The 24,982-nt window shown below is 37.7% G+C and overlaps 2 protein-coding genes and 2 long non-coding RNA genes across 6 annotated transcripts in view; 3 read left to right on the forward strand and 1 right to left on the reverse strand.

The window, feature by feature from the left end:
• On the forward strand, positions 1–8,975 carry LOC112202710. 3 transcript variants are annotated; one of them, XR_005810820.1, is made up of 6 exons: positions 1–356; positions 6,496–6,939; positions 7,372–7,457; positions 8,150–8,234; positions 8,325–8,395; positions 8,493–8,975. It is a non-coding gene; the product is annotated as an uncharacterized LOC112202710 (long non-coding RNA). The 3 variants fall into 3 exon arrangements; XR_005810819.1 differs by lacking the exons at positions 8,150–8,234; positions 8,325–8,395 and having other exon boundaries at positions 2–356; XR_002937536.2 differs by lacking the exons at positions 8,150–8,234; positions 8,325–8,395; positions 8,493–8,975 and having other exon boundaries at positions 3–356; positions 7,372–7,657.
• Positions 2,654–24,982, reverse strand: part of LOC112202709 (G-type lectin S-receptor-like serine/threonine-protein kinase RLK1) — a 27,858-nt gene continuing 5,529 nt past the window's right edge. Inside the window, exon 2 of the mRNA XM_024343716.2 lies at positions 2,654–3,202. The gene's annotated coding sequence lies outside the window, so the exon portion shown is untranslated. The remainder of the gene's footprint in view (positions 3,203–24,982) is intronic.
• On the forward strand, positions 18,589–19,577 carry LOC121053114. Its single transcript, XR_005810821.1, has 2 exons — positions 18,589–19,000; positions 19,303–19,577. It is a non-coding gene; the product is annotated as an uncharacterized LOC121053114 (long non-coding RNA).
• Positions 22,144–24,805, forward strand: LOC112202711. Its single transcript, XM_040519574.1, has 4 exons — positions 22,144–22,453; positions 22,917–23,121; positions 23,219–23,346; positions 24,277–24,805. Exons 2-4 carry the CDS (start codon positions 22,926–22,928, stop codon positions 24,391–24,393), a joined length of 441 nt encoding a protein of 146 aa, XP_040375508.1. The 5' UTR covers positions 22,144–22,453; positions 22,917–22,925; the 3' UTR covers positions 24,394–24,805.

Genomic DNA, 24,982 nt, shown 5'->3' on the forward strand with positions numbered 1-24,982 from the left:
GGTTGGAAGAAAAAAAAAATGCTACTTTGATTGAGCGGGAGACAGAGAACGGGTAAAAAGTGGGTAAAATGCCAAGCTCTGGAGCGGGTATTGTTCTTCTTCTTCTTCTTCACCGCCCCCGTGCTCGGATACAAGCTCCCCAAACCCGAAAATTCATTGAGGTAGAAAGGAGTCGAGGTACCTCCCTCTGGTACGCTCCCCAAAGCCATATCACCGATCATGGGATTGCTTAATCCTATTCTCGCCTCCGCCGAAAAACCAAGATGGATTCACAAAAACACAAGATTGGGAGGTCATCAACCAAGCCTGGAGCTGATTCCAAGCAGAAATTTGTTCACACTGTCACAAAAACTGAGGTACCCATCTTAAATTTGATTGCTTTTTACCTTGAATTTGTGTTCTTTGATTGGTATTCCAATTGGGTCAATTGGGTTTTTGAGTTGCAGTGGTAAACAAGATAAGTTGATATAGGATTAGGGATATCTGGAAAAATTTGTTCGTGGGCAAATTGTAGGTGGCTGGGGGTGGGAAAGAGAAGAGGAGGGATTCAAGATTGTGGTGGACTTCGGCGATCCAACTTGGCTTCCCTTGCTTATGTTTCTACATCCATGATCACAAGTGATAGAGAGACCCTTCAGTAATTCACTTCTTCAGTGTAGTGAAGCTTGCATACTTTAATTAGTTGAAGCACCATGTAGCATCACTCACTGTCTTAGGGGCTGGCCTTATTCTTATGCTTCCTTTTTAGCTGATAACCATGTTGTGCATTAGTGAAATATCTCTTACGTATTGTACTATGTACGTGGCCGTAGGAGGTTAATATCCAGATACTTGCGGTGAGATGAAGCTCAGATCGGAGTTGGATGAAGGTGGTGGTTGGGTCGAGTTAATATTTAGGGTAGTGTCGAGTTAATATTTACTCAATATGTACATATTTTAGATTGCTAGACTTTTTGTTTACTAGAAATATGCTGCAGTGGGAGGAACCTTGTTTACAGTGCACACAATTGTTAGATCCAGGACTATCTTTACGACTCTGTTTCCTGGGAGTAACTAAAAGGCCCTTCTAAATCCGAACGTGCTGGTAGGGAAGGAGATGCTCTTTTTATCCCAGAATGGGTACAAGAACATTACTGGACTAAAAGTCAAGGTGGTCTTTTTATGTGAAATGATAGTTGTTCCTGTAATGTTCTCTTTGGGGGAAAAAAATGATAGGTGTTTCAATAAGGTAGTGTTCTTCTACAAGAACTAATCTGAACTAGAAGTCAAGGTGACTCAGCACTCTTAAGATTTTCAGGTTGGGGTGGTTGTAACTTTTTGTTTGGAATCCATTAGGGGCTCCCTCGCCCCAGACTTGCTTATGACTCAGCTTAGATTATAGATCCCCGAGTTGTGTGGCTTCCATGTCCCTGTAGTATGGTTCATTTTATGGTAGTTAGATACTTTTGTGGCATTAAAGTAACTCGTTGATGCATTCAAGAGGTTTTATGGTAGGTCACTTTCTTCATGGTCACTTTCTTTGGAGTAACTCGATCATTTTATGGTCTATCAGTAGCATTTTGGTGCATTCAAGAGGATCCATCAGTAGATCCCTGACCGTGTTCATAAGAGCTTTTTGTCTGAGCATCAAAATGACCTTGATTTCTTTACAGATCTGCGGACTGAATGGAATTAATGATTTAGAGATTATTTTTAAGTATAGTTGCTGGTATATTTGCCCAGTGATTGTTCAACATATCTACTTATTCTGCTGCTATAATTTTCACAATGAACTTTGCTTTTCTTTTAATGCAATAAAATTGTTGATCCTTGATGATCGAATACACAGAAAGCTATGGTATCCAGAAATTAATGAACAAATACAATCACTTAGATTGAACATATAATGAGGAGGGATTCATTGGAGGCACTGAGACTTCAACAGTGCCTTCAAGCATCTGTATCACTTTCTTTATGGTAGGTCTTACTGATGGATCCTCTTGGATGCACCAAAATGCTATCATCAAGTACTTCTCCAACTCGTTGATGCCATCCATTGCCTGATCGTGACTGACATTCTGCAACAACAGATGCAAATTCTTTTGCTCATAGCAATTGTATGCCCAATCGGCTAATATCATTTGATCTTCAGCTGGTGCTTGTGCTTCCAAGAGTAATATTCTTTAGTATCTGGGATTCTAGTTTTAATTTTTATTTAATCAGGTTTAATTAGATTTCCTAGTTTTAGTCTACAATAAATTATTCTTTATGTTTTCTAGTTGTATTAGGTTTATGCTATGTGCCCTATATAAGGCACCTCTTAGATTGTAATTTTCATTCAAGTTATCATTAAAAAAAAACCAAATATTAGAAAAGTATCTCTATGTTTCTTACGGCTGTGCCCGTAATTGCTAGTGGATTCTAGCTCATCTCATATGACTTTCGACGCTTGACGGAGCCTCTTACTATCGTGTACACGCTTCCCGCATCATCGAGTGTCCCTGACAATATCAGCAACTGAAAGAGCAATGTTTTTGATGGCTTTGTTCAAATTCTTAAGGGCTGTCTCTTATTTGTGTTAAGCTGCTAAATGATACAATACGGTCAAAATTGCCGGCTGTTCGTTACTCGATTATTTCATATGACTAATGGTGTTTAGTATTTAGTTTATCTGTCTTAGAAAATATACTCTGCTCGGTAATTCCACCAGTGCTTTCATTGAAAGCAAAACTTTACACACTAAAAGGAAAATGTAACAATTGAAACAGTGAACTAGCACACATTAAAATAGCAACCTCAACATGAAACTGAAGTTGCAGCAAATCAGGTTTTCCTCCTTTTCTGCGATCGAGCTGTTCTTCAATTCTTATCGTCATTCATTCTACATCAGTTTCTTCCGGAAACCGAAGAAAAGTCCCAGATAATCTGCAGTACCTAACATAAAACTAACAAAGACAAAGGTGCCCAGAAGAACTGATCCCACATGTACCGAAGTGCTCCCGTTCTTCTTATAAACTGTCGTCAATTTGATGAAAGTTGTAGCATTCAAGTTGTTATCTTCTCTCCCATATGAGAGTGGGAACTTCTTTTTCTGGCAGGTTTGATTGCTGTAAATAGCAACAGCACATGAACAATATTGCAAGCAAGATTGACTGCATGTGTCAGCAGTAGAATCATTTAACTGCATATAGCTGGAGGTGAGCCAATCAGTGTTTGCTAGCACCTGAACATCATACAAATCTTCTGCATAACTAGGCTCATTTTCACAGCCTTGTTTGAAAGTTGGATTGCAGCTCCCGTATGGATCATTTGGATCAAGTAAAGAGTATCTCGTTGGGCATTCACAGGTGGGCCTCTTGTCTGCTTTGTAAGTGCAGATACTGTTGTACCCACAAATACTAGGACCTGAATCAACATTAATTTTTTGGCAAATATTTGATGGCTCTGACCAAAGAGGAACCCAGCTTATACTGTCAACAGAAGTCTTTGGGAGGAAATATTGAGCCAAAACCCCATCAAAGCTGAGAGTTGTCCGGAGATAGTAGTCCCTTGCTGCAAGTTCCTCAGCTGTGAAATTATAATAATCCACCATTCTCTCGCAGAATATAGAAGTTACCTGAGTCATTGAAAACCAACTGCAGACCTTTACTACCTGGAACACTCCCTGTGGTAGTCCCGGTTGCATTATAAGGCTTTTGCCCGCTAAGCACAAGATTTCCATCATCTTGAAAATATAGCTGGAAGTGACCTCTCGTATAGTTGGTCTCTGAATTTCGAGAAGAAAGCTTCCCTCCTCGTTCCAGTATTTGCCCAGGCAACATGGTATTAGCAGGATTCTTGAACATCTCCCATAACTTTGCTGACTGCTCATTTTCCAGAACAAAGTTACCTATATCGTTCATAACCCCATGAGCAACAATGCCAGCAATGGTTTGATTGGATTTCCATAACTGGTCACCCTGAGGACTTGTAAGAACTAGCCCACTGTTAGCAGTCAAATTCACAACTGAACCATCAGGTGCAGGCTTATCCCCGTTTGCATACCAAACGATGGTTTTGTCTGGTATCTTGGCAAACCATATAGAAAGCAAGAAAAGATCATTGTTTTCAAGTTGCTGAAACCCAAAGGCAAAATCACCCGAGGGAGAAAGCCATGAGGAGTTACCTGTTGTGGAGAGAGAAGCACCCACAGCTATGCTACCATTAGTTTGTGCAAGCACATAAGTTGGTAGCAGAAGCAATGAAGAAAGCAAAAACAAACATACGGTAAAAGTCATTGGCAGTTGCAACCCCCAATGTGGTTAAGGAATGGTGGAAAAATAAGAGTCCAGATAGATTAGGTTATGAGACTATATATAGACAGAAGAGAATAAACTGACCTTATAATATTGTGTAACAGACTAACAGGTGGCATATGGGAGGATTTTCAACGAAACTCTAAATCACTTCTTCAAAAGCGATATAATTAAATTTAAGATTTCAAGTAGACTAAGACGTGACTATGGGGAAAGGAGAAACTTTATTCTTAGAGAAAGAAATTGACAAGAGAAAGACTGAGAAAAACAGAGAAGATAAAGATAACAACTCTTGTATAATTGCTTGATGTGTTCATGTAGAGTATGATGTGTTGAAGAATGTTGACACTTAGTGTGCCTTGTCAAACTAGGATTAGTTCTATAGTTATAATAGGAGAGATTTCCTACTCTGAGTTAGAATAGGAATCCTTGTACTCCAAGATTATGTACTTTGTAATCCCTATATATTTGGCTCCTATTATCAATGAATATACACAATTCTCTTATCAATCTCTCTTGAATCCTTTATCCTTAAACAGGATGCTATTTATACACCCATCGACATCCAACATTCTTCTTTCCGGCTGGCATAGTCACAATATCCCAAGTCAAGTTTTTCTGCAAAGCCTCTAGTTCTTCATTTATCGCTTGAGTCCACTTAGGGTTCGCCAAAGTATCATGTACACTACTAGGAATAGATACAGTGGATAATTGATCAACAACAAGTGCATGTGACCTAGACAACCTATGGTTAGACATGTAATTAGCTAATAGCTATAGGATATTTAGCTTTCGTTTTGATGTCTGGTTCAAATTGTTTCTTAGGAATACCCTTGGTAACTTTCTGTGATTTCCTAGGCTCAATATTATCTACCCCAGATGATTCATTCAAAATTAAAGGTACATGAGGAGGAACATTAGCAGCGGATTCTTCAGTTGACGGTGTAGAGAGGGGGAAGAACTTTGATAGATGAGGACGCATTGAAGCGTCGTTGTCACCTTCAAGACGCATGTCAATTTCTTGACGCGTAGTGTCTTCACTTTGAGAATGCTCACTGATGACTTGGCGTGCTGCATCTGTCCTATTTGACAGATTATAATGTCAATTGGTAGCCTTTTTACTGTTCTCGCATGTGAGGGGCCCCACTGGTCCATTGCTGGAACTAGACACTAGTCCTATCACCTTTGGCAGCTTCCCTACTACTTTCGCAGGTGGACCCCACGACAGCACCACCTTTTTTTTTGGTTCACTTTCGGAAATTTTCCACTCCCTTCATTATCTTTTCCTTTTCCACTTTATTTTCCCGAGGGAGGATTCAGTGTACCGACGTAATTGGATGGTTAGATTATATTAAATATAATTTTAAATTATTAATAAAAATATTAATTATAAATATCAAGGGTTGAGATCATTTTATAAGTGTTGAGTCATTTGCACCATCGGTGCATAGAATAATTTCCATATTTTCCCACGGCAACATCATTGTCTCTTTGGCAGTGGAGGGCCCCACGGCAGCAGCCTTATCTCTGGTTCAAATTGTTTCTTAGGAATACCCTTGGTAACCCTCTGTGATTTCCTAGGCTCAATATTATCTACCCCAGATGATTCATTCAAAATTAAAGGTACATGAGGAGGAACATTAGCAGCGGATTCTTCAGTTGACGGTGTAGAGAGGGGGAAGAACTTTGATAGATGAGGACGCATTGAAGCGTCGTTGTCACCTTCAAGACGCGTGTCAATTTCTTGACCCGTAGTGTCTTCACTTTGAGAATGCTCACTGATGACTTGGCGTGCTGCATCTGTCCTATTTGATAGATTATAATGTCAATTGGTAGCCTTTTTACTGTTCTCGCATGTGAGGGGCCCCACTGGTCCATTGTTGGAACTAGACACTGGTCCTATCACCTATGGCAGCTTCCCTACTACTTTCGCAGGTGGACCCCACGACAGCACCACCTTTTTTTTTTGTCCACTTTCGGAAATTTTCCACTCTCTTCATTATCTTTTCTTTTTCCACTTTATTTTCCCGAGGGAGGATTCAGTGCACCGACGTAATTGGATGGTTAGATTATATTAAATACAATCTTAGATTATTAATAAAAATATTAATTATAAATATCAAGGGTTGAGATCATTTTATAAGTGTTGAGTTATTTGCACCGTCGGTACATAGAATAATTTCCATATTTTCCCACGGCAACATCATTGTCTCTTTGGCAGGTGGAGGGCCCCACGGCAGCAGCCTTGTCTCTTTGGCATGGGGGGGGGGCACGGCAGCAGTCTCCTTTTCTTTTTCGTCTCCACCGTGTCCAACTGGGGATCTAACAGCGCGTGCATAACAGGCGGCGTTCGTCTAACGCCTGACCCAAAAAAAGGTAAAACCGATTTTACTGCAGGTTGGAGCACATGGCAAGCACGAGCGATGCCCATTTCCTCCTAGTTGCTTCGCCGCGAAAAGGGCAGATGGAAATTGCGGTGAACTCTAGAGTCGGATCTGAAACTCTTTTTTGGTCTCTGAGAAGGTTAAATCTCAAGTGGCTCCCAACCGAGTAGATCAAATCTATCGCAGTTGGGAATCATCGGTTGTTTATGGTGCGTTGCTGAAAATTGAATTTAGATTCTCACACCCAAATAAGGGGCTCCGAGCAGCAATCAAAATCAAGGGTATGCATCTTTCCTCTTTTTTATACAAAATCAGACAGATGGATCTCAGTTGCTGCTGACGGCTCGATTACTGGATTTGTGGGACTATGAAATAAGCAATAGGTTGGAAAATTTGATTCTTTCGATCTTTTAGGCATCAAACATTAGTGTGCCCATTACCTGTTTGAATAAATGCTCCAAAGGTGGAGCTTTATTTATTTATTTGCATGCTTAATCTGTTTTTGAGTGTTAAACTTGATCTAAGATAATTGGTGGACAAATATCTAGACTTACATTAAAATGACTGACTGGATTGCTCAATTAGTCTGGCTGTGTTCCTTTAGTTGTGAATTGATGCAGTTTGGAAATTCGTGTGTTAGTTTGTTTGTTAGGTATACTTGCTTGTTCACCCAAAACTGAGAACAGGATGATTAATGGACAATCTTATGGCAGGGGAAGTGAGCTGCTTCAGCTGTTGTGATGAAGATGATAGGCATAAAGCAACTGACAATGGAGGTGCTTACATGATGAACCTGCAAGTAATGCTCACCATCCTATAGTCTAGGTCTTGTGTTGAATCTTGGAAATGTTTAATTATGCAAGCATTTCACTGATGTGATCCAGCTTCTTAAGCAACAAAGAATGTTTGCACTTATCATAATCTTTATTCCATGCCTCAACAAAAATAGATGATATATATTGTGGTCCGTCATATGTTATTGGAAACTTAATTATTTAATGTAATCCTTGAATAGTTTTTTTTTTATGAGCTAAGAATTCTCATAAATGGAGACCATCCATATACTTATAAAATGGTTGATCGTCACCTTAAAAGAAAATAATCAGCAGACCAAATTAAATAAATATTGACTTGCTTCATTTCCCTTGTTGAAGACTAAAGTGGCAAACATGCCATAATTTCTACTTTATGAACACCATCATCTCATTTGATTGTAAAATCTAGCTGATTGAAAGTAATTAAGCATGAAACTAGCTGTAACTTGAGGAGTAAATTTGGACATCACCATCATCCAGTTCACCATATAATAATCCCATGTCTGTTGTGTGTCTATGATTAATGAGGTTAAAGCTTAAATTCAGGAAATTTTGTTAAACAGCAACCAATTCTAATTGAGGTTCTTGCTGTTGCTGGTCAAAAACGTTTTCCAGAAAATATATATATTTTTTTATTGTTTTTCACCATGTAATAATGCTATACATACCGACGCAGTCAAGAAGTAGCCAAATATGGGGATTACAGATTGACCCGAATGGAATTTCAATGTCTTTCACCTGGAATCCCCCTATCGAGCAAGGTATTTCAATAATTTTCCACTGAGTGACATGTATTATGTCTGCGTTTTATGGTTTTCACCGAAATTCTTTTTAACACTCGTATAACACAGGTCATAATATATCTGTTGCGTATTTGAACGATGCTGACCTTGACATATGGTTTCTTCCAACTTATTTTGCTGTATGTAATTTCATGGTCTACTGTAGTGTATATATACTTTCAAATGTTGAAAACTTGCATTTTAATGTATGGAGGGGCTTATTGCCTTGTATGACAGGAACGTGCTAGGTCACATGAGGAAGCACAAGATTATGTTGGCTTACTTGATTGAACCATTTCTATGTGTGGTCTTAAGCGGTTTCACCGGAGGTTCCAACGCTGCTCTCAGGCAACAACCGATTTATATAATTTGTTCCATCATTATTCAAACTACATTGGTTCCACGGCTAACTATTATTATGATGTAGATATTCATCCCATTACACGATGACATTGATGATCATTAGTTTCTGTTGGTAATTAACCTTGGCGGGAATACATCAGAGGTTGGGGACTGCCTACCCGATGCAAGCATGCCAAGACAGCTGTAAGTTATATTTTTGAAGCACATTGGTGAGGCATAAGAATATGACGAAACACCCTGAACATCATACTGCTAGCAATAAAAATTTGTTTTAACACTGGGGAATATATTTGACAGAAGAATCTGCTGCAAACAATTTTTCAAAATGAAATGACAAGGGCAAGAGATGTGATGTTAGGGTCTGATTTCGCAAGTGACCGTTGACCTTGATAGTCTGCAAGCAAGTAGACAACAAACAACGAAATAAATTGCTTAACACATCATTTTAGTGTCTTTTTTTTTTTTTCCAAGTCAGATATGCTTACCAAACAAAGAATGTAGAAAGTTTTTATTTTCCATCTATTCCATTTGTCTCTAGATCAGATATCCTTACCAAACAATGTGCAAAGCTTTTATTTCCCATCTATTCGTTCAATACAACAACCATATAAACTCATGACATTTCCATGTTGTAAATATATGCAAAAAGTGTATCACGCTTCTACATTTCGATGCTACATATATATTGTGCAGAAATTCATAAAGCATGCTGCAATAAAGCAGACTTGAAAATGTAAATGACGATGACTATCCAATGAGCATATATTGTTTGCTAACCTGTATCAAAAGACAGGAAAGCGTAGTTAATTCCACCAAAAGATATTGCCTCTGTGAATCTTTCCGAAGCTTCAACCTGCTCCAAACACCTTTTTGCAGCCTGAAATAACCAACAAACAGCAAACCAAAAGCAGATGGAATTAAAGGTTTTAATAGACGTGCATCCCTTTAATAGATTCCTAGTTTCAAATATATGCTTCAATGTTCTTAGTTTAAAGTATGATACAATATTTTTAGTGTCAGATTTTATGCAAACTACATCCGTGCATGTTCTTTGGTTCAAAAGAATTGATAGCATAATTCAAAGGTGATCACCAACTTGAGCAGAAATATCCAAAATCCAGCTATGCTGCTATGGTAAGAATGCAGCTCTTTTTTTCTGCCCCTTAGTTTGAGATGGGCTTCCAGTAAGTCAGATCGAAAAGAGCTAAATTCAATGACTTCAATACATCGAAGATATTACCTCCTCCACTGTCAGTGAATTCAAGTTATTCTTCGAAAACAGAAAATCATACCAAATTATTACCGGATGCAAAGAGACCAAGACTCAGACCGCACAAAAAAAACTCAGCTTCTAACCAAACCTCCGACAAACACAACAACGATAAAACACAAAATCCAATAGCTCAATATAACTGAAATCAAGTGGCAGAGAATAAAAAACAAAGCTGAATTTCATCATAGCTTCAAGTAGAGAGATATTGTGACAAAAGAGCACCACAATCCTATAAAGTTATTGTCCAGTTCTGCAAGAACAGAAAAAAAAAAAAAAAAAAAAAACACCCAATTAGATAAGTATAGTTACTACCGGATCAAAACCTAGACCCAAATGTTATTCTTCCCCTTGACTCCAATTCTGCATGGGCAGAAAGCAAAAGAAATTGCTCACGACGGATTCATAGATACAGATCTATATATATGAAATTCGGTGATCCTTTAACAAAAGAAAGAACAAAGAACACACCTAATTAAAAGCCTCCACCCACACCAAAAATCAGAGCTTTGCAATTCAGATACAATCTGAGAAACAAAACTCATGCTGATGAAATTTTACACAAAACCCTTAATCGAATAATCCCAAAAAACCGTACCCAACAAAATTGACCAAAAAGTTAACATCAAGAAGTTACCTTTTATGCCTCCAAGCTGGAAACAAACGGAAATTGAGACCTGTCTATCCCGATCAACAACCTCCCTCACTATCAATCTAAGCAAGACGAAGAACCACGTCAGAGACAAGATCGAACCAAACTCTCTCTCTCTCTCTCACTCTCTCTTTCTGTCGATTTCAATTTTCTCTCTTCTGACTATGAGATAGATAAGAACAAACTGAACTCTCTCACTCTCTCTCTGTCGATTTCAACTCTCTTTCAGTCAGTGATTCTTTTTTTTTGAAATGGTTCCCGAACCCACTACCAAATCAGGCATTTTCTTTACTCACTAAACGAAACGTATAGAAAATCATAGAAGCATGGCACGCTGTAATTAGAGCAAGCACCAAGGAGAAAACCGGTACTTCATTTCGAGCTCAAATGAACAGTCGCACAGTGCTAGGCCCTTTAGATATACTAGACAACATTCCCGCGCGATGCTGCGGGTTTGTTTTTTTTTCATTTCTCTAATTTGTTCGTAATAGAGTCACAATTGTAAGGTAAAAACTGTTAATTGAAACTGTGTTGATTTTACATATTACAAAAAGTGTTGTTTTAAGAGTAGAAAAATAAAACTACTACTGTTCTCTTTGCAAATGAGGATGACTTATAATTAAAAAGAATACATCAATATCTACCAACAGAAGAAGCCGAGCTATGGAGCACAGAGGAGGTATAATTATCCTTGCAGATTTCTTGCCTCTGATAGTGATCTGAGGAATCCTATTCGAAGAGTATATATCCGCTGGGGGTCCATACATAGTTGTCCAAGAAATTAGAATAAGCCAATTATCATCCCTTTTAGGCAATCAAGGGACTTTGAATCGTCCTTTTGTTTTTCACCAGTTTTTTATTTTATTTTTTATTTCTTCTTCTTGCCTTCTTTTAATTTTAAGGGAAAAAGCATACTTCCAGTAGAATATGAAAAATTTGGGGGAAACAAATAAGAATTTGCAAGAGAAGTGAACTTAGTTACCAGCCTCGCATTAGTTGCTTGAACTGCTTCTCATTACTTCATCTTTTTTTCTAACATTGCTTGCATTTGAAGAAGTTGCTTTTTTAATTATGGAATGTCTGTTCGACTCCTCCTTCCTCATGAAGCTCGATCAGCATATGCCTTCAACTTCACTTTTGATGAGGAAGGAGACAAACTGCAACTTCTGTTATCGAAAAATTGATGAATGCACAGATCACTGAAAAGTTTAAGATGAATTTTAATGTGTGAATGAGATCAGTCATCTAGCAAGTAGCAACAAAGTAACAGAGCCAAAACAAAACAAAAAGTCTGAACCAAAAACCAATTTCAATGACAATCTCATTCACACAGAAGCACAATGAACGTTAAATTGAGGATCGAAACTAATTGACCGAGATCATACCTTGCTAGTATGTAATATTCTAGATGGTGTGAAGTTGATTTCAACAGCATTAACTTGCTTGCATGAGTTGTGATGATGGGATCCCCACTGAAACCAAAACCAGGCTGCAATGTCTATTTCTTCTTTTTCTTCAAGGAAATTGGTATATATGCCTGAGACACCACATATAAGCAAGAGATTTAGACATAGCAAGACTGGAACGTGGAGTACAAATAAATCGATCTACAACTCATTGACAAAAATATTATTGATCGTACACTCTCTGAGGCCAATATTGGCCTAAATCATTTCTGGATTTAAAATTCACACTCTCACAGGTTATTCTAAGAACAATACTTTGTTTATTCTTATTGTTACGTATAATCATAAATCGAAAACAGAAAATCATAAATTCTTACTGGATACAGAGAGACCAAGACTCGGACCGCACGAAAAAATCTCAGCTTCTAACAAACCTGTGACAATCACAACAACGATAAAACGCAAAATCCAATAGCTCAACATAACTGAAATCAAGTGGCAGAGAATAAAAAACAAAGTTGATCTTCTTTCTTTTAGACTGAGAATTTCATCATAGCTTCAAATAGAATGATATTGTTACAAAAGAGCACCACAACCCTATAAAGTTATTGTCCAGTTCTGCAAGTATTGTTCTTCAAATAGAAAGATATTGTTACAAAAGGGCACCACAATCCTATGAAGTTGCTGTTGTTGCATTAGTGATGCTTCAGTTCAATAAAGGTACTACTACATACTACCAGAGACCAGATTAGTAAAATGACTTCTGATAATACACAAACTATTTCTGAAAGTAGACCCTGACAAACTTATTGGGAATGAAACTAAGTTGAGTCACAACTGAAATGTGTTTTGGTGTGCAGCCTCTCATAACAACAACCAAAACAAACGCCCTTCCCTAAGGATCTTAAAGCATTTACCACAATGTATCTTTTGTGACTCATTGTCAGCCTTGAATTGTCTACCTAATAGGAGAGATACTTTGTTTCGACACTTCTTTCACATGCATGTTTCTGTGACTCTGGTTTGCACTTATGGTGTGATTAAAATCAAGATTCCCCAATTTGTGGAACTGGGCCAAAGAGTAATCAAACATTGACTTGTGCATCTATTACTTGATTTTGTGAGTCCTACTTATAAGATGAATCATTAAGCTTCTGCATTCATATTGTGTTCACCTATTTCTAAATCTAATGCTGAAGATTCTTCAGAAAAGTACTGTTGGTTTCCAATGCTTAAACATTTAAGAATTATGTGCTATGTCAACGAAGGTGTGAGGGTCCATAATCTAACCTTTTCTGCGAGATATGTGCCTTCAGTTGCGCCATTTTCACAGTTCATTTTATCTCCCTGATTTTCAATCCACAAATGAATAGTTGTCTCCTGAATCTTTCCCTTTGCTTCATCTAGACTATGTTCCCTGGAACTTCTATCGTATGGTCTGAACTGTTTTTCACACAATGAGAGAGAAAAAGTTGAGATCCACATAATGTTTCATATAAATTCATCCCACCAAAACACTCAGATTGAAATAATAGCACATTTCATTACTTCCTAGAAACTCACTTTTATAAGAGTACAATGTAGTTCACCTGCATAATTTAAATGTGCTTCAAAGGAACATTAGCTTTGAACACTTAATCAAACTTCTTTCTAATTACTTCCATAGTTTAGTCGGGCCTCTGAACGGATGACATGCACTTAATGACGCAGTATTTTAAACCAAATAACATGTAGAAGCAGCACACTGAGCTAAAAACTATGACAAATTCTTTTGACATGGTAAATGAAATATCGGTTTTATGTGAACCCCATGAAACCCAAGCATCATGGTCATAATAGAAATTGAGTATTTCCATATTGAGTAAAAGAAATGAAAAAAAACTTCCAGACACCTCTGGTAGCAGGTGTCAAGGCCAAGCCAGAGTTCATCAGATACAATGAATTAACAAACAAATAAGCCATCTATAATTCAATCTGATCTAAGAAGTTCAAGTTTATTTCTAAAGAAATGGCCAAAAAATGAATTGAAGGTACCTGTGGCATGTCAACAGCATATCTGATTTTATCAGATGTAGCTGAGAGCGGTTCAAAAGGAAGAACCATTCCTCGCTGATTGGTGAGATTGCCGAACACATTGTCTAGTCTTTCATTAGCTGCACCTGCATTGTTGCACCATAGCAATTACATATATTTTCCACTCCAGAATGCAAAATGGAAGAATAAAATTTAAAGCATTCTGACTCACCAATATGGCTCTTTCCTGTTGACAATAATTCAACGGCCTCTCCAGTTTTGGTGGATTGTTTCTTTGCCAAGGCCTCTTTGGAAAGTACTGCTCATCAAAAGGGACAACAGAAATGTCTTCAAATTTGCATCCCTATTTCCGATTTCTAACACCAGCACCACTATTTTGTACAAATTTATATCACATATAATAAAATTAATTAACCATGTGAAACCTAACATTTAGAGAATCTAGTGGATTGAAGTAATGCTATACTGCATCCGCAGCATAGTCTGACACTAAGATTAGCAATCCATGAAACCAAACTAATTAGGCTAGAGTAACAGTGTCTTCATCAATGCAATTATAGCAGCTGCAACTTATAAATATTCAAAATTCTTCACTTGTACAGTATGATATATTATTATTCTAAGAAGAAGAAAAAAAACCCACCGATACCTTACAATTCCCCAAATAAGCCACAGAATAACAAATTAAAGATCTACAACACAAATCATCCAGTTTTTTATTTAACAATGCACACAATGAATTTTCAAAACCACATCACATTAGTTAACAGATTCCAAGTTCAAAACTTTCCACACCATAAATGCATTGTTCTTCAAATGGGAAATTCCAAACCAATTCTTGAGTTCATACATTTCATCCTTGTCAGATTCCAAATTCAAATCATTTTCTTCCACACTATACAAACACATTATTTTTTGGGGAAATTTCAAATCAACATTTCAATTTACACATCTCATTCTTAATTCCAGCAATCAAACAAAATCACACAACTAGTTGACATCTTTGAAATGAAACAGCTCAAACACCTCATAATCCATACGTTTCTTGCCATTCTTCTCCTCGGCTTCAGAGCCTACTCCTTAGAATAGAAAATTGGCGAAGAATTGATCGGGGTATAAAGGGAATTACTTGAGATTAACAGTACCGTTGAGTGATGAGACCCACTTCAGGTAACTTCTTGAATCCAAAAACCAGAGCAGCCACACCAGCAATAATACCAAGATTTTTCGTTTTCTTTGTTTCCAGTCCAGACCTCTCCCCCTACAATATGCACAAAATCCAGATTAAACACAAACTGCAGAAAAAAAAAAAAAAACAGAATACCTGCACAAAGCGTGAAACCTGGGAAACTGATTACAGTATCTGACAATCTGAAGACATGCAAAATCAGAACCAATTAAATTCCAATCAAAGAAACAAACCTGCACTCTCTCGATCCTGAATAACTCCTCTCTCTCTCTCGCTCTCTGCAGAAAGCTAAGAAACACACCTGCACACTCTCGATCCTTCTTGACCTGTCTGGCTCTCTCGATCCTTCTTGATCTCTCTCTTCGTGGAGCAAGCAAACAGAGCCACGTGGAAACCAACCAAACCAAGCAGAGTGCAAAAAGCAATGGCAAACTGTAATTGAGAGAAAAAAATCAGGGGCAAAACCGTCACTCCATTTCAGTCCTAATGAACAGAAACTCTCCTTTACTATATAGTAAACTAGTTGTTACGCTGTTTTTTTCCTTGTTTCTTCCACCGCTTTTGCTTGGAACATCATTTCCCCAAAATCAAAAATCAAAAAATCAAAAAATCAAAAAATAAAAAAATAAAAAAAAAGTAAGAAAAGTGAGTACTCCATTTTTTTTTTTGTATATAAAATAAATAAACTACAGTTGAAGAGGGCTGGGGGACATCAACCTTACCTCTTGTGAAGGAAAAATTACAATGAACATGAAACTGAAAATGAAGAGCACAAAACAAAGTGGAAATGCAACTGAGAAAAATGCTCTGGAAACCCAAGATAAGATCCAAAATGGAAGGAAGCACATGAACCTGGGAAAAATAAGAAACAACCATAAGCAGCTTAAATAACTAAACCAAAATAGGACAAATATATACATGGACAATTAAGAGAAACAACAAAAAGACTCTACATTAGTGAGAGAACCTAAGAAGCACCGAAACGGGTACGAGTATCCGGATACGATACGATCGGAAACCTGGAAACGGCAAATCTTAAATGTAATAGGAAATAGAAACGTGAAGGAAACGCCAATTAAATATATATATATATATATATAATTAGAAAGAAAAAAAAATTGGGCATATATATATATATATATATATATTCAAAATATAGTTCGAATCAAATATAATCTGTGGAGAAATTAATAATAGTTAATTTAGACCCAGAGGCTAGTCGGCTACTTACTTTTCCATCAGTGGTTCTAGATTGATGCTTATGGTTACTATATTTTGAAGAGGGTGATGGGGTCAATATATCCAAGCCGTGGCTTCCAGCATAACAGAGATTGTCTCTTCTAAATCTCAAATGCCTCCTAAACTCCCTCGTTGAAACCTCACCACCACAGTCAATCTCCACATCTTCCACCACCATTTCACCAACCAAACACCCAACGCATTCCTCCAAAACCAAACTAGAAATCAAATTATCTTGGTCTGCGATTACGTCCGACTTGCAAAGAAGACTAGACGAGCAGCAGAGGAACTCCGAGCAGCAACCGAAGCGGCTGAGATTAGGTCCGACTTGCGAAGAAGACCAGACGAGAATCAAAGGAACTCCGAATCGATCTGGGTCTGCGATTTTTCTTCTCTCTCTCTCGATCTGGGCTACGATTATTCTTCCCTCTCTCTGGTCTGCGACTTGTCTTCCCTTTCTCTCGATCTGGTTTAGGATTCTTTTTTTTCTATTTTTTGGGTGTAAAAAGTCAGGATTACCCCCACGTATCCGATTTATTTACATTCTCACGTATCCTATTCGGATACGTACGTATCCAATCCATATTCAAATCAGGATACGCGTTTCCAAACGTTTCCGAGCGTTTCAGACGCGTTTCGTACCCGTTTCCCGTTTCGATACGGGATACGCGGGCATTTTCGCGTTTCCGTGCATCATAGGAGAGAACTAAGACATGCACCTATAGTGCATGTGCAGTGCTTAATCTGTGTATAGAAGGTTATATCAATCCTTTGTGTGTAAAGGAAATTAAAGACAAGCCTTGGTCTTTGTTTCATAGCCAACATCCAATTGCTGCACTACGAGAAAGAGATGACCAGCTACTGCACTACCCAATCACCAAGGCAAACAATGACAACCAGGTTCAAGCCCATCATAAAACTTCCCAAAAGTTTCTCTGATTGCAATAGTAGATTGGTCCGCCTAGATACAACCAAGGCACAGTCCCATTTCCTGATTCTGCCAAAGACAGTAGAAACCATGGTCATCAACTGCTGAGTAGTCAACAAACTTCCAAAAATAGTGTCAACATTAATCAAAAACACATGCTACTGAATCAATTAAGTGCTAATATTTTGCCACAAAAATTCAAAGTCTAAATGTAATTGCAATCTTGCGATAAAGCAATATAGGGATATGTGTGGCTAGGTGTTTAGTAAATACCAGAATCGGCGATGCTTAGAGAGATTAGAGACTCGAATGCTTAGCCAACCAACAAATGCTTAATTGTGTAATATGCCTTTTCTTCTTATGTGTAATATTGTTACCAGAAATTAAAAGCTCTTCTGACAAAAAGAATTAGGAACACAAAATAAGAAGAAAAAGGCTATAGTCCAGAACATTCTAATTGTGGAGCAATCCATTATTGATCTTACAATCTCAGGGACACTTTCTTATTGAGCAGTGAAATTTTACATGATTGTTGATGCAACATTAGATTGGAGTGACATTACCTCTAAATTCATATTATATTCAGCAAAGACATATGCAGAGATAAACTCAAAAACTATCAGCTATTGGATACCACACTACACCAATTTCGGAATCAGACAACACATATCAGACGACAGCAAACATTTTAACTGTCGTCTGAAATAATCAGACGACAACAAGAAATATTCTGTCGTCTAAGTTTTCGAATCCAACAACAGTTTTTTCTTGGCTCTTGTGCAAAAGCATTTCAGACAATGGTTGATTTTTTTGATGTTGTCTGAATGAGTCAATTCAGACAACAGTTATTATGTGATGTTGTCCAAGGTTCATTTATACAATGGTTGATAAAAGATGTTGTCTGATTGTTTTTAATCAGACAACAGTTATTACTTCTCTGTTGTGCAATTACCATTAATACAATGGTTGAAAAAGATGTCGTCTGATTGTTTTGATTCACACAACAGTTTTTCAGTTGTCTATTGTGCAACTCTCTTTCAGACAATATACTGAAATTGCTGTTGTCTGAGTTTTAGGGTTCAATAGACCGCCCTAGTTAATTGACTTTAACATTTGGCCAAAATTTTCAATTTTCACTTCCCTCCATCGACCAAATTTTATGTTTCACATCGAGTAGTATATAAAGGAAAAAACCCTAGCCTTTCCTTTTTTTCTCCTTCTTCCTCAGTCGGGTCGCACGGGGCGCTCTCTCTCCCTCTCTCCTTCTCTCTTTCACTCTGGAAAGCTCAACTTCCGGCCATCGACTTTTGGCACCGCCACCATCACCACCACCACCACCACCAAAAGATAGCCTAGTTCTAGTTTTGATTTGGCTATCAGATAATCCTTCTCTCTCTTCTTTATCAGATTTCAAAACCAAAACGAAGAAGGAGCCCTCGTCAAAATGACAAAACCTAAACTGAAGTCGCCATCTCTCTCTCTCTCTCTCTCTCTCTCTCGGGCACGGGCCCTCTCCCTCTCAGCCTCTATCCTCGACGGTTCGATTTCTTTTACAACAAAAAGAATGACTAGAGCTTTTGGGAACCCATTAATCCGACACAAGTTAATTGAGGCTATCCAGTTCAAAAGATAAACAAGCTCAAGCGCTCTGGTTTTGTTAACTGGTACTTCTCTTACCTCGAAATTTCATGTTTTTGAAATCGATTGGTTTTGGGTTTGATTGATTTTCTGGTTAAAATGGATTTGGGGATTGGGGATTTCATAGAACTCGATTTGGGGTGTTAGGGTTTGCTGTTAATTTCGATTTGGGGGTTAGTGTTCTTGTCGATTTTTTGTTTAGTTAAAGTTGTTTGTGTTCAAATCCTTATTATGGGTTAGAAGGGCTAATTGATGTCGTCAATGCAGGTACTTGAGAGAGGGGATTGTGGTGTAAATATTTATTGAAACTCTCCGTTCTGTGTTGCAGTGCTGAGAAGGCTAGGAGTGAAGGGCGTGGAGATAAAGAAACCAGAGCAGCTCAAAACCATGGCCTCACTCATAATCCTTGTAGGAGAGAGCACCACCATGGCTAAGCTTGCCGAGAACCACAACCTGGTCTTTCTATCACTCACCCAAACAGTCTCTATTATTTGTTGATTTGTTTAAAGCTTTTTACTTTATTACTCCCGGGCTCAATATGTATATGCCTGCTTCTACAATTGTCGATACTTTTAGTATATCAGTAAATGGGGATTAGATGAAAATGAGGACTGTTCTAGAAATGGTGTAATTTGGCTATATGGATTTTGTTCTTTGGTGCTTTGGGTATATATGTCACGCCCCTGATTTTACACACATGAAAATCGATATATATAACCCCATAATTATATATGCGTGAACGTCCAGTCATCAATACAAAATACCTGGAATCTTTTTCCCTTTAACTTACACAGATATTGATGCCCTGAACCCTCAAAGTTAATATAAACTCGCTCCATAGAGTTATATATTACAATGCTTACGAAATAGATTGTCAACAACAAAATAAAACGTAAATGCAGCTCAGAGTAACTATACAACGGAAGTCCTTAATCAACGGTAAAGTTACAAAAATGGCTTCCTACCGTAAAGCCGCAAAGGCGCTACCTCCGCTTCAGCCCCGATTATCCTAACCTGCAGGATTAACCCCTACACCGTTTGAATAGTGTACCGGGTTGCCACACAACAAACCCGGTAAGCTTTTGCAAGCCCGTATGAGTAACTCAAACCACACACAACTCACGCCAAAAATAAGGAAAACAACTCACGCTTTGATTCCTTAAAACACGAAATAAAGGAGAATAACTCACACTTTAATTTCCTTTCAAATCGAAATAAAAGAAAGCAACTCACACCTTGTTTCCTTTTAAAACGAAACATAGAAAACAACCCACACTTGAATTCTATCAATAAAACATAGAAAACAACGCACACCTTGAATTCTATCAGTTGTACCATAAGCGTACCCTAGAAAGCAACTCACACCTTGATTTCTATCAGTAAAACATAGAAAGCAACTCACTCCTTGATTTCTATCAGTAAAACATAGAAAGCAACTCACTCCTTGATTTCTATCAGTAAAACATAGAAAACAACTCACGCCTTGTTTCCTATCAAATGTACCATAATCGTACCATAGAAAGCAACTCACACCTTGATTTCTATCAAAACGTTAATAAGGAAAAACAACTCACACCTTGTCCCCTTAAAAACCATTAATAAGGAAGCAACTCACACCTTGTTCCCTAAAAATACGTAATGTCATGAGTTGTAAATAACCAATTCCCGTTACCCCATGAATTACCTATATGGCAGACAGATTAGAGCTCTAACTGAAAACGTAACCACTCGTTCGGCCAAAGACGTGGTCACCTGGTATTCTGCCCAAGGTCTCAGACCTTCGATCCTCGGGCCGCAATGTCCCTTGGAGCAAAACATTAAAGGAGTCGCATTGGACCCAAAATGTTACACAAATCACAACGCTTTTGAAAACAATCGAAATCAACATTTCCATAATTATTGTTTTCCGAAAAAGCCATAACACAAAACAATAAAAAGCATCAATTCATGCCTATTGTTTTCATACCCAAATCTCAACACTTTTCTCAAATCTCAACGCTTTTCAAAACAAATCGAAATCAATCATTTCCACAAATCATTTGTTTTCCAAAAGCCACACCCCAAAACAATAAAAAGCATCATTTCATGCATATTGTTTTCATAAATCCACAAACCACCAAAACATATATATTTCACGTAAACATATATCTACTAATACATGAATACGTATGTATATATATACATCCCATAATATATATATACACACACGTAATCATCTACTCTAAAGTGCCACTAATACCATCTATAGTTTGTAGTTAACTAAATAACTCTCAAAACAATAAGGGTATTCCCGTTCGTGATATGAACTTCGTGAGATTACTCACCTTGAATCTCCCGCTGCGTCTTCAATACAGAACAAGACAGCCAATCCACAAAATATCCGTCCGAGGAGTACTACGTCACGTACCTCACAAGCCGTGAACAGTAATCCCAACTGAGTTGATCGAATTTTCACGTGAATCGATCCAAACAACCACCATGGATCGACCAGGGAGCTTGTTCTGAACTCAACCCAAGAAAATCGAAGCCGTGCCGACGTCGGAACTGTGTTTTCCGGTCGGGTCCGATTTCTCCAGTCTGCACCGCCTTGAACTGCCACCGAGACGGAGAATCGCCGTAAGAGAACACCAGAGGGACGACCAGACGGAGGAGACGACCCTGCTGGCCAAGTTTCAAGGCCGGAGACCGCCGCAGTTGGCCGGAAAAGTCGGGTCGGATCGGCCGGGTTCGGGTCGGGTCAGGCGGTTTTCTTCGATACTGAGGGAGCGGACGAGAGAGAAGAGAGAGAGAAAAAAAGGCTTCCGGAAAAGGAAATGAGGAAATGAAAATATATTTCTGATTTTTTCCTATATATACTAAAATGGAAACTTTTTCCAATAGCCATAACTTCCTCATACGAACTCCGATTCTCGCGTTCCACATGTCCACGAACTCGTATCGACGCGCTCTACAACTTTCGTGAAGGAAGTTTTCGGAGAATCCCAACGAATAAAAAGTCAACCTTTGGCAACCCCCCTAAAACCATATTCTTCAATTAATTATTCGCCCGAAACACTTCCGCTCCATCCACGAGCCACGAAACCGTCCAATAGTTATAAAATTAATTCTGGAAAAATCCTCAGAAAATAATTATGAATTTCCGGGGCATCACAATATAGGAGTGGTGGAATTGTGAACTATATCGGCTTGCCTAATATAATCACAAATGACACAGGAGGTAAAGGAAATGAAGTAGATTATAGCATTATTTGAACATCCTAGTTCATTTTGTTGTAGTTAGAATTTGATTAGAAAAAAAAAGAAAAGCATTGAACTTGGCTCTATGTACCCACCAAGTCTTAGTTTTTTTTTTCCCCTGATATGTGGTTTTGTCTCTCAACAGAATCAATTAGGTCTTTTCAACAGATTCTGAAGATTGGTTTTGTCTCTCAGCTCATCCAAAATCTGCAGCATCCGACTGAGACCCAGAACCAAGTCAGGTAGCTTATATTCCTTGAACCTAGTTGTCCTAAATTTTGAGTCTTATTCATTGCCACAGCCATCAGTGTTCATTTTTCGTTTTCTGATTCTTAATCTTGCTTGGTTAGAAGCTTTAGACTAATGGGTTCCTACTTGTTGGGTTGATTTGTATTGTTATATGCAGTCTGTTTACTGGAAGATCTTGAGAAGTATAGAGTTTCTAGTTTTAAGGCTGTTTTTAATCCCTAAATCAGAGTCGCAATCAATGTGGTAGTGTAATTTGATTAAGCTATCTCCTTGGTCTGCAACGCCACTAGAACATTCATTCTTCCTCTCTCTATTTTTTTATTTTATTTTTAACTTTTTGCTTTGTGCTTTGTTAACTTGTGCAATTGTCTTGATCTCATTCTTTTAATATAGAGTATTAGTATTAGTTTGCTTACTTGGTCAGAAAATTTTCTCAATTCATTTTCCTTTCTTTAGTTTACACGCATGGGGTATTCTGAAGAACAGATGAACCGAGCTATCAGTGAAGTTTTAGAGACTTCCCATAACAAGGAAATCTCTTCACTATGGCCATCAGTTCTTTGTCTTCTTCGAGAAGATGAGGTTTATGGTTTTCATATGAAGTCTCAAAGCATAAGGGGAATTCTTCGGGCAACACCATCCACTCATACTCTTGTGAATGGTAATAAGCTTCTCTTGTGCTGCCAAATGATTTTGAAATGCTCCAATTTCCCTTAAATATTTGATCACCATCTTATACAGCTCCTTAATTTTTTCAGGTGATAGAGATTGTGTAGAGAGTGAGAGTAGACTGGCCAACACTTCTAGGGATGGAGGTCCTACACCAAGAATTAATTCTGACAAGGTTGCATCAAAGTCATTTACGATGGGAGCTCCTTCATCTCCTGTATGTGATGTCTACATATATTTGAAATAAGTTATACTAGTTCTCTGTTGGTATACCGTATACGTATATCTTCTTATGTGAGTGATATATATTATCTATTTTGAAAAGAATATTTCATTAATCCATATAATGTTTCAGCATTGCCAGGATACTCGTAAGTACTGCATTGTGGGGACATAATCACTTTTTGGTGTCTTTGTTGTTTTTTTTAATTGTATTTTCTTCTATTCTTGGTTTTAAAGCATATTGGATCTTGTGTTCCAAATGTTATGATATGAGATTTTGAAAAGTCAAAAACCCGAAACATATTGTATTTGACTGCCTTCATCATTTTTTAATTTCAGTGGAGGCCACCTTTTTGGTCCTTCCAAAACCTGCCTATGGTGCAGAACCCTGTGTCCTATACGAGACTTAGATTTTGGAGTTTGGACCATTTGTTTCTAAATTTTGCTGCTAACTTTTGAATTATTATGCTTCTGAAAATATTCCTGTCAAAGGGAACGTTTTGGGATTTTCTTTTGAGAGATTCAATTATCTTTATCAGTATGTGAAGTAGGAGCTAAGCTATGGTTGACATTCAGTTTATCTAGTTAAAAGTTGGTTTTCCTACTTGAAGTAAACGAATGTTACTGAATGGTGAAGTATTCTTGACTTCATTGGTTTTTAAGTATTTAAGTGAATTATAATGATTTTGAACTTGAGCTATGATTGCATTAGTGTCAATGGTTATAACACAAGACACTGATTGCTAGATTCTTCATTATATCATATTTAATGAGCAAGATACATTTTTTATTTGTAGTTTTCTGCTATAGAGTTGCTTCTGTTTATTCATTCCAGTCTCTTTTGTCTCTTACTATCTACTGCACAAATTTGTTTGCTTGTATTTTGAACTTTATATGCATTTGTTTTGTTTTTCCTGGTGCACAGCAATTTCATGCAGCTGCGTTGTTATTTGGACCACACACACCAAGGGAGTATGTGCAGGGCTCGCAAGCCGAATGGCTGCATATGCAGGTTGGTGGTAGCTTTGAAAGAACAACATAAACTCGGAATATAAACTCTTCAAGTCCCAATTGGTTCGGAATGTGCTTAATTAGTTATGCATCTGGTGTAATAGAAATCTATTTTTTGAATGTACTAATGTAGTGTGATCCTGGTATTATATCATATTAGCTGTTACAAGATGGCTTCTAGTGGATTCTCTACTAAGCTCACTCAACAGCAAAAGTAAAGGTTGTTGATGTGAAAGTAAAGGTTGTTGTTGATGCAACTTCTGCTGGCATCTTCATTGTCATCATAAAGTGTGTTCTTCAAGACTTGGTTGGTTTCAACATTTTACTAAATTTTGTTAGAAAACTAGTTCTGTTGATGTAATGACTTTGTTGGATATATGGATAAATGTATCGGATTTTAACATAAATGAATGTGTTTTGGATGTGATGTCATTTTGAATGTCTATCATACCGTTCAATCCAGCTAAAAATTATTGTCCAATAATTGATCATCACAAAATTTTTAACAAAAACTGTTGTATGAGCCATTTAACTATAATACTATAAGGACTAAAAAGAACGAGAAAGTCATTGTCCAGCAAAACAACAAACAACAGTTTTTTGGATAAATCTATAGTATC

The sequence above is a fragment of the Rosa chinensis genome, chromosome 5, assembly GCF_002994745.2.
Source record: "Rosa chinensis cultivar Old Blush chromosome 5, RchiOBHm-V2, whole genome shotgun sequence".
NCBI lineage: Eukaryota > Viridiplantae > Streptophyta > Magnoliopsida > Rosales > Rosaceae > Rosa > Rosa chinensis.

What these genes read in the sequence shown, in the direction of transcription:
- LOC112202711 (XM_040519574.1), top strand. Translation starts at nt 22,926, where the DNA reads ATGGGGTATTCTGAAGAACAGATGAACCGAGCTATCAGTGAAGTTTTA. An exon ending in CACTCATACTCTTGTGAATG is followed by an intron (nt 23,122 to 23,218) that starts GTAATAAGCTTC and finishes TAATTTTTTCAG; the next exon opens with GTGATAGAGATTGTGTAGAG. An exon ending in TGGGAGCTCCTTCATCTCCT is followed by an intron (nt 23,347 to 24,276) that starts GTATGTGATGTC and finishes CCTGGTGCACAG; the next exon opens with CAATTTCATGCAGCTGCGTT.